Raw genomic sequence first — 13,971 nt, 5'->3', positions numbered from 1 at the left:
GGGCATTCCTAGAAACAATTTTTTTTCTAAACATAACACAAACAGAAGGCCCCTCTGTATTATACAGAAGGTATGGCAAGGGCAGACATTGGACTAATGAATGTAGAACAACAAGGGACAGTCAAGGTAACATTTTTTGCTATGGGAAAATGCATTGAGGGGTCTATCCCAGGCCCCCACGTCAAATTCGGTTAAGTTGTTTCCTGTCATTATGGAGAAAACACCTTCCCAGGGCAATTAAAGAATCTAATTCCTACTGTAAGAAACCATACTGCTCTGGATGACAGAACAGTTAAAGAAAGAAAAAAAGTTCAGGAGAAACTGTAAAGGAAACACATACTTTTGCAAACTTCTATAAATGAACAAAGACCAACATTAAAATTATGAATAAAATAATATCGTCATCAAAGGTCTTGTAGACACAGGTGGGGATGTAACAATAATTGAACCTGAATCTTGGCATCCAAATTGGACTCTTCAGGAGATAAATGTTCAACTTTTAGGGACTAACTAGCAATGAATTTGTGGGGATGTGATTTGTTACAGCAATGGAATACTCAGATTAACATTCTTCTAATCTTAGGAAAAAAACATAACATATGTTTCTTGGAAAACTATTAGAAGGTATTATAAAGAACAGTTACTAACCATTCAGGTTGTACAAGCTATTGTACAGGGTTCAATAGCTGCTGATCGTCCAAAGGCACCAACAGTCCTACCTTTAAAATGTTTCACAGACAAATGTATGGGTTGAGTAATGGCCTTTAACAAGAGAGAAACTGCAGGTTTTAGAACAGCTGGTACAGGAGCAGCTGAATACTCAGCATCAACCAGACCTTTGAATTCTCCTGTATTTGTTATTAAAATGAAATCTGGAGAATGGTAACAGATCTATGAGCTGTTAATAAGGTGATTCAGCCAATGAATGGGCTCTCTATATTCTGGAATTTCTTTGCCTTCTCTATTGCCTAAAGAATGGCCTCTTATAGTTACTGATTTAAAAAGATTGTTTCTTCACTATACCTTTACAAGAAAAAGACTGAAAAATTTGCCTTCACAGTGCCTACTTATAATAATTTTCAGTGTGCTAAGAGATATCAATGGAAAACTTTCCCACAAGAATTGTTGATTAGCCCCACCATGTGCCAGTATTTTATACATCAGCCACTGGAAAAGATACATAAGTAATTTCCTGAATCTATAGCTTATCGTTACACGGATGATATTTTACTAGTTAATTCAAATGTAGATACTTTAGAAAGAATGTTTGAAGAAAAAAAAATTTGCCTTGTTGGAGATTACAAATTACTCCTGTAAAAATACAAAAAGGAGATCCCATTACCTATTTAGGATATAAAATAGGTCTACAAAAAATTAGACCCCAAAAGGTACAAATTAGGAGAGATCGATTGCAGACTCTTAATGACTTTCAAATATTGCTAGGAGACATTTTCTATCTATGTCCCACTATTGGGATAAAAAAATGATGAACTGAATAATTGGTTCAAAATCTTAGACGGTGACAAGAACTTAAATAGTCCAAGATAATTATCAGCTGAAGCTGAGAGAGAATGGGCTTTGGTGGGAATGACAGGATGCACATGTGGATCACTGGATTCTAAAGCTTGATTGCATTTTGTTTATTTTACCCTATAAGCATTCTCCTGCAGGAATATTAATACAGAGGGAAGATGTTATCTTAGAATGGATCTTTTTACCACATAAGCAGAGTAAAAATTAAAAACTTATGTAGAAAAGGTCTCTGAGCTGAATTTAAAAAGAAAATTGACATTTCATCAGTTAGGAGGAATACACCCAGCAGAAATTGTAGTACCCTTTACTAATGACGAAGTTGAAAAATTATGGACAGAAGCGAACCTCAGCAAATAGCTTGCAGTAATTTTTTTGGGAGAGAGTAACAACAAATATCCCCAAAGCAAGAGAACTCAGTTGAAAAAGAGAACTAACTGAATCCTTCCTTGCAATGTAAAAGAAACACTAATAACTGGAGCCCCTACAACCTTTACTAATGCAAATAAATCAGGAAAGGCAGGCTACAAATCAGAAAACTTAAGTGGATCAAAGCCCTTACGATTCTGTACAAAGGTCAGAATTATATGCTATCTCATGGTATTAATGGAGTAAGTTAATATCTGACTCTGAGTTTTTATTATTAAGACCAATTAGAATTCATACTATACACTCTTTCTTTCTTTTTATTTTTTAATTTTTTATTTTTTGAGACAGGGTTTCTTGGTGTAGCCCTGAATATTATGGAACCCTCTATAGACCAGGCTGGCCTTAAATATACAAGGATGCAACCTTCTTTTGTCTATCAAGTACTTGGATTAAATGCATGTGTCACCACCACTCAGAGCCACTGTTGTTCAATTAAATATTTTGGTATCATAAAATCTATTTATATACATTATATGATTTTTTTAAACGGTAAAGTGATAACTTTTAGAGATATATATTTTTCTTTTCTTTTTTTTTTTTTTTTTTTTTTTTTGGTTTTTCGAGACAGGGTTTCTCTGTTTCTCTGTAGCATTGGAGCCTGCCTCTGCCTCCCAAATACTGGGATTAAAGGCATGTGGTGCAATTACCATTCGGTGGCTAGCTTTTCTTAGTTTACCTTGTGTGGACATAAAACTGAAGTCTAGTGTTTCTTTAATAATGCCGAAAGTAGAGGCTAGAGAACTGTCTCAGCCATTAACAGTACTGGTTTCTCTTCCAGAAGATCGAGGTTTTAACCCCAGCACCACATGGTGGCTTACAACCTTCTCTTAAAGCCAGTTCCAATTCTCTTCTGGCCTCCACAGGTACTGAACACAAATTTTGCATAGGCTTACATGTGGGCAAAATACTCGTACCCATAAAAATAAAACAATTTTAAAACATTTTTTAATTCTAAATTTTTTTTTTTGCAGCTCTAAGTGTACTGCAATATAGAAAGACATAAAGATGACTATTGTCTACAACTCCTCTATAACTTCCCATAAGTGGAAAACTGAGGCAAACTATGTCAGCACATTAAATTAAACATTACCACATTAAAAAAAAAACAACTAGGGAATTTTAAAACAAATAATTATTGACATTTTAATGTAATTTAATTCAAGCATTAAATAGGAAAAAGGCAAAAACAAAATGAAATAGTTACATTAACTCCATAACTATCACTGAGATGATATCGTTCATTTGTAATTAACATAAATAAAAATATCCACATTCACTAAATAAACTGGTACTTTATAAAGCTTCATAACATGAAAAAAGCCTTGTGGGGTTTTTATATAGCATAGTCTACCCTCACCAAGTGAAATAAGGTGAAATAAGAGTATCAAATATCTTTAAACTAAAACATGGCTCACCTAAACTACATAAAAAAAGAACAATCTGTCTCAGTATTTCCTCAATTCATTTATTTTACCCTTACATAATTTTTAAGTCATGCTCAGGACAATGTACAAACTTACAGTGTTAGTAGGATCTTCTTGCAAAATTCGATCATATAGTTGTATAGCATCATCATATCTATTTAAAAAGAAAGATATATCAAGAACCACTACCTTAAAATGTCATAAATACAGAAATATATATATATTTTTTTTTTTTTGGTTTTTCGAGACAGGGTTTCTCTGTGGTTTTGAAGCCTTTCCTGGAACTAGCTCTTGTAGACCAGGCTGGTCTCGAACTCACAGAGATCCGCCTGTTATCTTCATTCATAACTGCTATGCAAGTCTTCCTATTTTCATTTTACAGTGAACGTTTGGTTTATTCTTAAGAAAACAAAAATTATAAAATATTTACAGAAAAACTTTCTTTAAAAGAAAACCATTAATTTCATCTAAATAGAAAAGTAAGAACTGGTGACCGACGCTACTTTGATGATGTTGAGATTTGTGTTGCGATTGTGGCATTGGAGTTATAAATAGTAGCAGAGGACACAGAAAAAGGATGGTGAGAAACTGAGCAAACAGGCAGGCATCAGTTACGTCTTGGAGGCAAAGGGAAAAGGTTTAACAGCAACAGCAGACTGGGTACTGCAGTCACACTTGCATTAGCAGACTGAATGTGCATGAACATCACACACACACTCAAGGCTCTATGCGGAAAGTGGACAAAGTGTAGGACAGATGAGACACCAATACTCATTGCTATATTTCTAATGAGTAGGAACTCCCCAGGCCGGATTATTTAAAGTGACAAACAACAAGAGCATATTCAAAACTCTTGACCATCCAGGTATAGGAAGCACTGGATGACATTCTCACTCCCGTTAGAGTGATGGCACTACCCTACCCTACAAATACAAGGTGACAAATCTAAGGGGAATTCTAGTCTACATTTTAATCCCATGGGTCCTTCTCAAACTGAATAAGGAACAATTTATTCAATATATTCAAATTGTTCCTTATTCAGTTTGATATCCATGATGTTAAACCAAAACCTACTATTTCCCATTTTTGTTGTTTTCTTAGGTTGATGACAACTCAGCATAAAGACAGAAAACTAAGTCATTTTTATCTTTTGCCTTTACTTCTAAAATGTTACTGATGGTTTATTTTCTATCTCTTAATTTCTTTCACCCATCCTCTACATTCTGCTATAATTTACAGTAAAGGTATCAGAAGTAAGAAGCTTAAAACTGTTCTTTTTTAGACTATATAGTACATAAAATGCTCTTACAGTAAATCCAAAGGTTGTCACTTCCCTTAAATGACCTAACGTGTTTCTTCATATCTTCAGTTGACACCCGTTGGCAGGGCATATTAGTGACCCGCATGCATAACTGCCTGTTATCTGAAGCTCCAATTCCAGCTGAAAACTCCACTTCACCTTACCCTCAATCCCAATAAACCTTTAACTCGCCTGGACTGCCCCACAAATGTACTGGACACATTTCAACACAGGTGTGAAGGCATCCCCACCTGTACTTTAGTTGAAACAGATCATCTCTTCTCTCCATTTCTGGGCTAAATGTATTGTTCTAAAGGAGTTATTTCTCTACAAGATTGAAAACTCTTGATCCATGTGATGACTATGTCTTCCATGTACTTTGAGAGCATATGCATGACTATGGGTATGCTTTCCTCAAACCCTAGAAAGCTGGCAATATCCTTATTTTAGAGGAATAAAGCTGAAAATACCTAGTATTCATTGGCCAAGTCAAAAACTAGAACGTGCTGGAACTGGGATTTAAAGTGCATCTTCCAGTAGAGCATGACCCAATTTCGCTAGTCAGAAGTGCCAAATGGGTTACACTTCATGTCATGCTGTCTCCTAGAAGTACGAGCGTGATTTGGATTGAGAAGTACCCTGACATCAGACAGAGCTGAGGAGTGCAAAGCCCGTCTGCGTCAATGATGTACTGTAAGTACAGCTGCCATGTCTGCCATGTTTAAGTGAGATTAGGTTGTTTACTACATGCTTACCTTTCCATAGCTTCAAATCGCATGCCCGTTAACCGCTTTACTCTGTGACTACCAGGGAACTGTCTTCTTAACTCCTGAAGACAAAACTGAAAACAAGCATTAACAAGTGCTATTACATCACAGAAATGTTCTATAAAAAATGTTCTACGTAGTCTCGTCTATAGCCCCAAGTATCTAGTTTCATTTACTGTTTACTGGTAGAGTGTTCTGTCGTTGAGAACCTTTTACGCGCCAGCCACGCATCCTACCGCTGAGTCACAGCCCCAGCCCTGTCAAAGCAGCATTCAAAATTTGTTATGGAAAGCAGTCAAGACATGCCCTACAGTAAGCCTTAACCATTTGCTAATATATAACTCATAAAGCGAATTAAATATAGGGTAAAATATAAACTAGTTTAAATACTTACCAATGCCAAGTCATCCCGACCATAGTCTAGGGCTGCAATCATCACCTGCTCATATATGATCCAAACTAGAAATATGAGATGGGAAAAAAAAACTGAATTTAATAATGAAATTTCCCAAACAGAAATGAATAAATTCTTTCAACTATTTTAAAGAATGTAACTTATTACTGAAAATTAGTAATTATAATATTTTTAAACTTAAGAATACATTTATAGGTATTCAGCAATACAAAATCTTCTGAAGTAAAAAAAAACAATATTTAACACATACTAAATTTTAAAATTCTCCATGAAAAACATTTTGACCAGACCAGAATACCATTAGGAATATACACTAGCTAAACATTTACCATCTTTGTGAGCCTCTGAAACCTAAATGCCTGTCCAATGGCTTCACTACTGCGGTAGTTTAAACAAGACTGTTCTCCACAGTCTCTGGCACACTTGAGGACTTGATTCCCAGTTGTTTAGGGAGGGCCAAGAGATGTGACCTTGCTGGAGAAACCCATCTCTGGGGGCAGGACTTGAACTTTCAAAGCCTCTGCTTCATGACTGTCGTTTAAGAAGACAGTCCTCAGCTTCCTGCTCCCTCCACCATCATGGACTCCAACCTCCTGGAATCATAACTCCAAAAACACTGTCTTAACTATTCTGTTGCTATAATAAGACACCATCACCAAAAGCAATTAATCTGGGGTAAAAAAAAAAAAAGGTTTATTTCCCCTTATAGCTTGAAATCTATCATCCAAGAAAGTCAGGGCAAGAACTCAACCTAAGAACATGGAGCCGGAATCACTGATGAGGCAATAGAGGAGTGCTGCTTATTGGCTTGCTCCTTGTGGCTTGCTCAGACTGCCTTCCTTTACAAATTGTCCACAGTGAACTGGGCCTTCCAATACACAGCATCCATCAAGAAAATGCCCCAAGGGCTGGCCCACAGGCCAATCTGGTGGGTCCATTTTCTCAACTGAAGTCATTCTTCCAACAAGATGCTAGCTGTGCCAAGCTGACATAAAACTATATACCACAGACTCCTAGTTGTCACAGTCATGTTGCTATATCACAGAAATAGACAAGTAACTGAGCAACTACTATTAACAATATAAATCATACTTAAACTAAAGCACCATTCATTATATTTCCTGAAACAAAGGAGTGATAGAACTAATAATAGGTAAAATATTAATAAAACACATTAACTAGGAAGAATCACAAATAAGACATGCTGGGCCTATACATAATAATTGAAAAACTTACTGTCATCCCCAAGCTTAGAAGCATAATCATTAATTAATTCTTCTCCAACTTCCATGATTTGTTCACTATTTCTTGAGTTTTCTTCTCTCCATTTTCTCATTTTATCTCGCATTTCTGAAAAAATATAATATTTAAGTTCTTTTTTTTTTGGTTTTTCGCGACAGGGTTTCTCTGTGGTTTTGGAGCCTGTCCTGGAACTAGCTCTTGTAGACCAAACTACAACTAGTTCTCAAACTCACAGAGATCCACCTGCCTCTGCCTCCCGAGTGCTGGGATTAAAGGCGTGTGCCACCACCGCCCAGCAATATTTAAGTTCTTAACACATGCACATATATGAATATACACATGCACACATATATAGATTTCAAAACATTGACTAAATGAAATCAACTATTTACATAAGGAAATGAACTCTAACTTATAGGCAAATCTGTGATATCTCAATCATCTTTAACCATAATGAACACCATGCTATGGGTCTTCTACAAAGGCCCTGCATCACTTTAGGCAGCTGTAGGTCTAAACTGGAGGAGTGAGGGGAAATATAGATTACTTTCAGAGTTTTATAAAAGTCAGAGTATTTTTTTTTTATAAAAAGAGCGTACAATCATATATAGACACCTCAAAATATTCAATATATTTTTGCAATTTACTCATGAATATAAAAATTTTTCAAGACTACCATATTGGGCTATCAGCAACAAAGGGATATTCACATCAAGTTTCCTTAATAGTACCCTGCCATGTAGGAAGTAAACAAGAAAATAACACAACTAAGGAAATCTTTGATTGAATTAGTAAATAATATGAAGAGCAGCAGTAAGATCAACATAAACTGATATAAATCAACATAATGAACCTAAAACAGGAGAACAACTGTGCAAATTACAACAGGAAATTCTAGAATCAAGAATTCTGCTGTGGTTTGTCTCTCCCAAAGTTCCCAGGTTGGAAATCTGATTCGAATAAATAAGATTGGGGTGGAACCTTTAAGTGGGCTTTAGATGTTCGGGCTCTTTCCTAATGAACGGATCAAAATCAGTACCAAAGAAATGAGTTGACAGGGCTGTTAGTTATCATAGGGGGCTATTTATGACAGAAGAGCTTCCTGAATTTTTTTTTTAAAAAAGGAAATCAGCCTCTTAAGTCTTGTCTATTCATAAAATTTTGGTCTTCCCCCAGTAGCTGAGAATCAGAATGCCTTTGCCAGGACCATGAGCCAAAAGAAAAAAAATACAAATCTGTTTTTGTTTAAAAGAAAATCTCATTAAAAATAAATAAATAAGTCTCTTGCCAACCCTTAGGTGGCTCCCTTAACTAAGATATGTGCTTCCCTGCTCACCTATCCAACCTTTCTTTATCTCCAATCATCCCGTTTCCCCAAGTTCCCCCCATCCTCTCCTTCACACTTTTCTCTCCCCATCTCCCCTTACCCCCATCCCACCCCACCCCCAAGATTCCAATTTTTTGCCCGGCAATCTTGTCTACTTCCCATAGCCAGGAGGATAACTATATGTTTTTCCTTGGGCTCACCCTCTTATTTAGCTTCTTTAGGATCACAAATTATAGACTCAGTGGCCCCAAATAAATAAATAAATAAATAAATAAATAAATAAATAAAAGCCCAGTCTGGAGTGCTAAGAACTGACTGCAATAAAAACAAAACCAAAATTTTCTAGAAGAAATTTAATATGATAGTGAAGGCTAAATGTTTATAACACTTTCCAAATTTTTTTTTAAATTCCAAGACTCAAAGTGGTGATGGGCCTTTAGGAGGTAAACAGTGCCCTCACAACAAGACAGAAGAAGCTGTCTTTCCTCTGCTTTCTGCCATTAGTTGTCCAATCCTCACTGAACACTGGATCTGTCAGGACTTAGATCTCTGTTTTTAACCTCCAGAAATGCAGAGACGATTTAGAGTCCACAGACATCCACACTGGTGTATATGTTATATTGTTGTATTGGCCTGAACTAAGCCACATAATTAAGGTATGATTAACTATCAACTGAGTACACACATACTTTCTGTTTTAATCTGTATACAGAGATCTGAGTGGAAAGGCAGCACTCAAACTGCTAGGCTTCAAATCTCAACACTGACACTTTCTACTTGTGTGATATTGCCTGAGTTAGTCACTGCACTTCAATGTTCTTATCTACTAAGTAAAGATAAAAATAATACTTGCATAATTTGGTTACTGTAATGAACATTAGTAATTAATTTTATATACTGAACAGGATCTGGTATAACATGGATTTTTTTTTTAAAAGATGGCTGTTACCAGTATTTCAGCTGTTAACATTTGTTAAGTTTTTAATACATACTGCTAATTTTCTTATGTTCCCTGAATCAACAAATCTCAAAGCTTCTCTGTAAGCCATTCAATATTCATTTATAGTTGCAAACACTATTATCTCATTCTAATTACAGCATCTCTGGCTAATTTATTTTGCATTTTGTCAGAAAATTTAAAGTTGAGTCAAGAAACTATCAGCTCATGGCCAAAATTTGCAGCCAATAATTTTGTAAGCAAAGTTTTATTTCAACCTATGGCTTTTTTTTCTGAGCTGTAATGTTATAGGAACTGGCAATATGAGCCAAAGAATACACAAAGCTGCTATTTACTATCTGCTTCTGCATTGGATAAAAACACGCTGACACCTGGCAACAGGCACTAAGAAGCAGAAAGAGCAAGGGATCTAGTCAGACGGACTAGGACTTAAGTCAGCTCTGCCTCATCAACCTAGAAATGGTGACTTGGGACTTATGACTTAACACTTTTTCCACTTAGGTTATTAAATCACAGGATTACAAGCTTTATAGTCTCCCACCCAATTTAAAGCAAAGCAGAGAGACCACATGTTTGGACAGTGCTATGGTTTGGGCTTTTGTTTTGCTTTTAAGCTGATTTTGATTACTGTTAAGAGGTCGTGCACTTGTGAATTCCGCAGGCATTACTATCGTCTTTCATCCAACTTCACACATACATTGCCCCCATTTATGTGGTCTGAGTTTAGGGCTCCTAATAGTAAGTACTTTATATAAACATTCTACTAAGTGTAAACTACCACAAAATATTTAGTTACCTTTGCTGTAAGTAAAATAAGGGATATGGCTAGAAACAAATTTTGGGAGTAATCCTTCCTTAAATATACTTTTCATTTTGGGCTGTCCCCCAAAGATGGCATTTTATTCTATACTATATATGTAAGCTACTCATCATGTTCATGTTATGAACTACTGTCTACGCACTAAGGGTAATTAAAATCGATAAGAGAAGATCCAAAGGGGCTAGCCTGGTATCTCTCCCTAAGGACCAATTTTCATTGTGCTAAGACACCTGGGCCTTGAAAAATGAGGAACCAGCCTGCCTGCTCCTGTGTCTTCTGTACAGAACTCCTTCCTTTACCCCTGCACTTCCTTCATGCCGGTGTGAATTCTGGAACACCAATTACACATTCACTTACATGAATCAGCATATACCCTTTAAAAATTACTCAGTCCCACAAAACTGTATCATAAAGTCAGTTATAGGACGATGAAAATTGCCATGGAGCCTAAGGGACAGTGTGGGTACTAAATCTGAAGGAAGAGAAGAATTTATTTCAATGTATTGAAACTTCACCAGAAGTCTTCTTCCAATTATATACTGCAATGCACTAGTGAAGTGTGCACTCAATCTAGTGTGTTCCAGCATTTGAAAGTAAATAGATATAGAGAACCCACCAAAAGGACGGTATGAAAAGTCTGAAGTGAACTTAGAAGAGTGCTACTAAGAAACAGAGGCAAAGGACTGCAGAGAGGTGACTCAGCTGGTAAAGTACTTGCTATAGAAGAATATAAACCTTAGTCCGATCCCTAGAACCCTTGCAAAAAGGTGGACATTGCTACACCCCCCCTTAATCTCAGTCATGGGATACAGAAACAGGTAGATAGATACTGGGAGTCAATTGGCCAATCAGTCTAGCTAATGTGTGAGTTCAAGGTGGAGTGGGAGAAGCTGTCTTGAAAAACTGAGAAGAAATCATAGACAAAATACCTGGCAGAAACTTGTGACATCTTCAGGGATGCCAATACCACACATGCACACACATACAGAAAAATAAAATCTCAAAATCTTGCATAGAGGGAATGATCTGTAATAACATAACATAGATAACATAAAAACATTTGATGGGCACAAGGTCTTCCTAGGACCTTAAAGGAAAAGGAAGGCGCAGAAAGCACCTGCAACATCAGTAGACACCATCTACAAAACAGTCCCTCCATCTACGGCTCAGAGAACATTCCAGAAAGTGGAAGGGGTGCAAAGACTGAAAGTCAGAGGCCAGGAAGTCGGCTGTAAGACTGTGTTTTCTAGATATGGCACGGAAACCACATCCACAAAATCTCAAAATGGGGTTTCTTATGGGATGAAGGAAAAAAGAAAAAACAGTAACATCAGTAGACAGGGTCCTGTGATGTAGGATGTAACTTTTGAGCTCAGCTCCCAGAGATTAAAGTTGGAAGCAGGGAGGAGGGAGTCAGCAGTGAAATTGTGAGGGGAGAACACTTAGTGAAAGGAATTGCATGTGCTTACCCCTAACACAAGAGCATGGCGAATCAGGCAACTTAGAAAAGACAAGCAGAGTCAGGCCACACAACTGGGACAGGCTGGGTGCCACCAGATCCTCCAGCAGTGTGACTTAGCACGATCAACCCATAGCTCAATTGTTTTCCTCCTGTTAGGAGCTTACTGACCACTTTAAAATGAGTTCTTCTTTTGCTACTCAACAAATCTGCAAAGCACTAACTATTCCAAATCTAGTTACAGCACAACACTTTAGAATGCCCACAAGACAGCAGCCGTGCTATGTAGTCATTTTGCTTGCTGGTAGTGGCAAACCTACTTTTCCTTTGATGGTACGCATGCTAACAGCTTTTAAAAGCTATATGTCACATACATACCTTCATAACGCCACTTCAGAAAAATCATGAAATATTTAAAACATTTTTAAAAGCATTGAAAAGAACATCCCCTCATATATCTACTGTGCAGCTAAAGGTACAGTCGGACACAAACCTTTTAAAAATGAATTGGTGGCGCACACCTTTAATCTCAGTGCCCAGAAGCAGAGGCAGGCGGATCCCTGTGAGTTCAAGGCCAGCCTGGTCTACAAGAGCTAGTTCCAGGACAGGCTCTAAAATTACAGTGAAACCCTGTCTCAAAAAGCAAACAAACAAATAAATAAGTAAAAATAAAAATGAATGCACACCTTAACCCTGTCTTGAAAAAAAATGAATTGATAGGTTGGCTGCTCCGTTAAATTGTGAACTCTTTGAGCACTGGGGCTGTATAATAAACTTTTGCCCTGTATAATACTTGAGATTTATTCCTGATCAAACAACAAGTGTAAATTTCACTCTATATGTTAAAGATCCCACGAAGCCATTCAGCGGGCAAATTACCTACAGAAGTGCGCTGCACCATGCTAACTGCTGGAATACGCACTGTCCACGAACAGAAATTCCACACTTAAACTCATTTATTCTCTTAAGAATGACTCCCACCAACGTTTCTGAGAGAGGTAACAGTCCTTACGGAGCTGATCCAAGATTTGAATGTTTTATTTGAAGATTTATTGAAGATCTCCACTCTTGGTGAACCTGACAGGAAAAGCCCATCACCTACGAACACATGCCGCCAAATTAACCAGTTACATTTCCCTTCAGAAAAATGCAGTATTGACAGAGAATAAGTAGAAAGCTATGTTGTGTGTGCTCTGCGCAGGTTCACGACCCGGTTCTATATATATAGTGTATGTGGAAGAATCGTCATTGTTTATGGCTGTTCCACACACCTTTTTACACGCTATAACTGTTCTAAATAATTAGCAAAGGCCTCACTGAACCTATTTATTTCTTGGCTTCAGACAAGCTTTACTACATGGATTCCGCCTCCTCCACGCCTCCCAGAAGCCACACGAAGTGTGACAGTCGCAGCCCCGTGTCCCTCCTGCCTCCTAAGCAGACGACAGGACTGACGGCGAAGGGAGGCAGAGGATAGGTGCAGGGACCGGCAAAGGCGACAGGTACGCCGCCGAGGCCCGTTCAGGGACAGCTGCCCTGCGGAGGACACAGCGCAGGACGAATCTCTCCCGGGACACCGGGCATTCCGGAACCACGTCCCAGGGCTTCGGGGCTTCCAGCGCCCTCCCCGCCCGAAATTACCTTCCCAAGTCACGTCGTAACGCTCTGTGACCTTCGCCATCTTCCTAGAACCCGGTGGCGGCGGGAGAGAGGGCGGGGAAACGCAATCGTCACCAGCGGCCGGGCGGTGGCAAATGACGAAACCACGTCCTATTGGTGGACGGAGGAGAGGGGGCGGGATCCACTGTGCATTTGCACAGCATTCAGGGCGAGAGGGGCGGAACCAGCGGAAAGAGAGTGACAGGACCGGAGGGGCGGGGCCGGAGGGCAGGGCGGGGCCGGAGAGCAGGGCGGGGCCGGAGGGCAGGACCGGGCGAGGTGCGCGAGGTGCAGAAAAGGATGCCGGGCTGCGGAGCTGGCTTGGCCTGAGGTAAATTTCTTTTTTCTTTTTTTTTTCTCCTGAGATTTTAACAAATGTGACGTCTTTAGTAGTCGCTCTTCCCTTTCATTTTCCTTTACACAGATGTACTCGTTCTCTTCTTCAGAGACTTCTGAAACAACGTTCTAGTCAACTATTTGCCCCACTCCCAACTTTCCTACGTACATAATGGCATTGGCTTTCTATGGGGTTTTAATATTCAAACAAACAGAACAACAACAGAGTTTTACGAACGGTTTGAAGGATAATGTGGTAGTCTCCATTTGCATTTTCTGCCCTCGGTGCCAAGAAATTCTATGTT

The 13,971-nt window shown here is 38.4% G+C and overlaps 1 protein-coding gene and 1 long non-coding RNA gene across 5 annotated transcripts in view; one reads left to right on the top strand and one right to left on the bottom strand.

The window, feature by feature from the left end:
- Emc2 (ER membrane protein complex subunit 2) overlaps positions 1-13,388 on the bottom strand; it is a 36,129-nt gene extending 22,741 nt beyond the window's left edge. For 2 of the 3 annotated variants that reach the window (XM_057792577.1, XM_057792576.1), the window contains exons 1-5: positions 13,313-13,383; positions 7,102-7,215; positions 5,845-5,909; positions 5,439-5,524; positions 3,480-3,537 (exon numbers count right to left, since the gene is read on the bottom strand). In XM_057792577.1, coding sequence (XP_057648560.1) covers positions 3,480-3,537; positions 5,439-5,524; positions 5,845-5,909; positions 7,102-7,215; positions 13,313-13,352 — 363 coding nt within the window. In that variant the 5' untranslated portion in view covers positions 13,353-13,383. Of the gene's footprint in view, positions 1-3,479; positions 3,538-5,438; positions 5,525-5,844; positions 5,910-7,101; positions 7,216-13,312 lie in introns of all 3 variants that reach the window. The other variant, XM_057792575.1, reaches the window with a different exon arrangement.
- A 212-nt stretch (positions 13,389-13,600) lies between these two features.
- The window catches only part of LOC130889087 (uncharacterized), a 143,945-nt gene continuing 143,574 nt past the window's right edge, over positions 13,601-13,971 (top strand). For both annotated transcript variants that reach the window (XR_009058489.1, XR_009058488.1), the window contains exon 1: positions 13,601-13,661. This is a non-coding gene — a long non-coding RNA (uncharacterized LOC130889087). The remainder of the gene's footprint in view (positions 13,662-13,971) is intronic.

Source organism: Chionomys nivalis, chromosome 17 (assembly GCF_950005125.1).
Source record: "Chionomys nivalis chromosome 17, mChiNiv1.1, whole genome shotgun sequence".
NCBI classification, from domain to species: Eukaryota; Metazoa; Chordata; class Mammalia; order Rodentia; family Cricetidae; genus Chionomys; species Chionomys nivalis.
The sequence above is the reverse complement of the archived record's forward strand: the minus strand, read 5'-3'. Positions and strand labels throughout refer to the sequence as shown.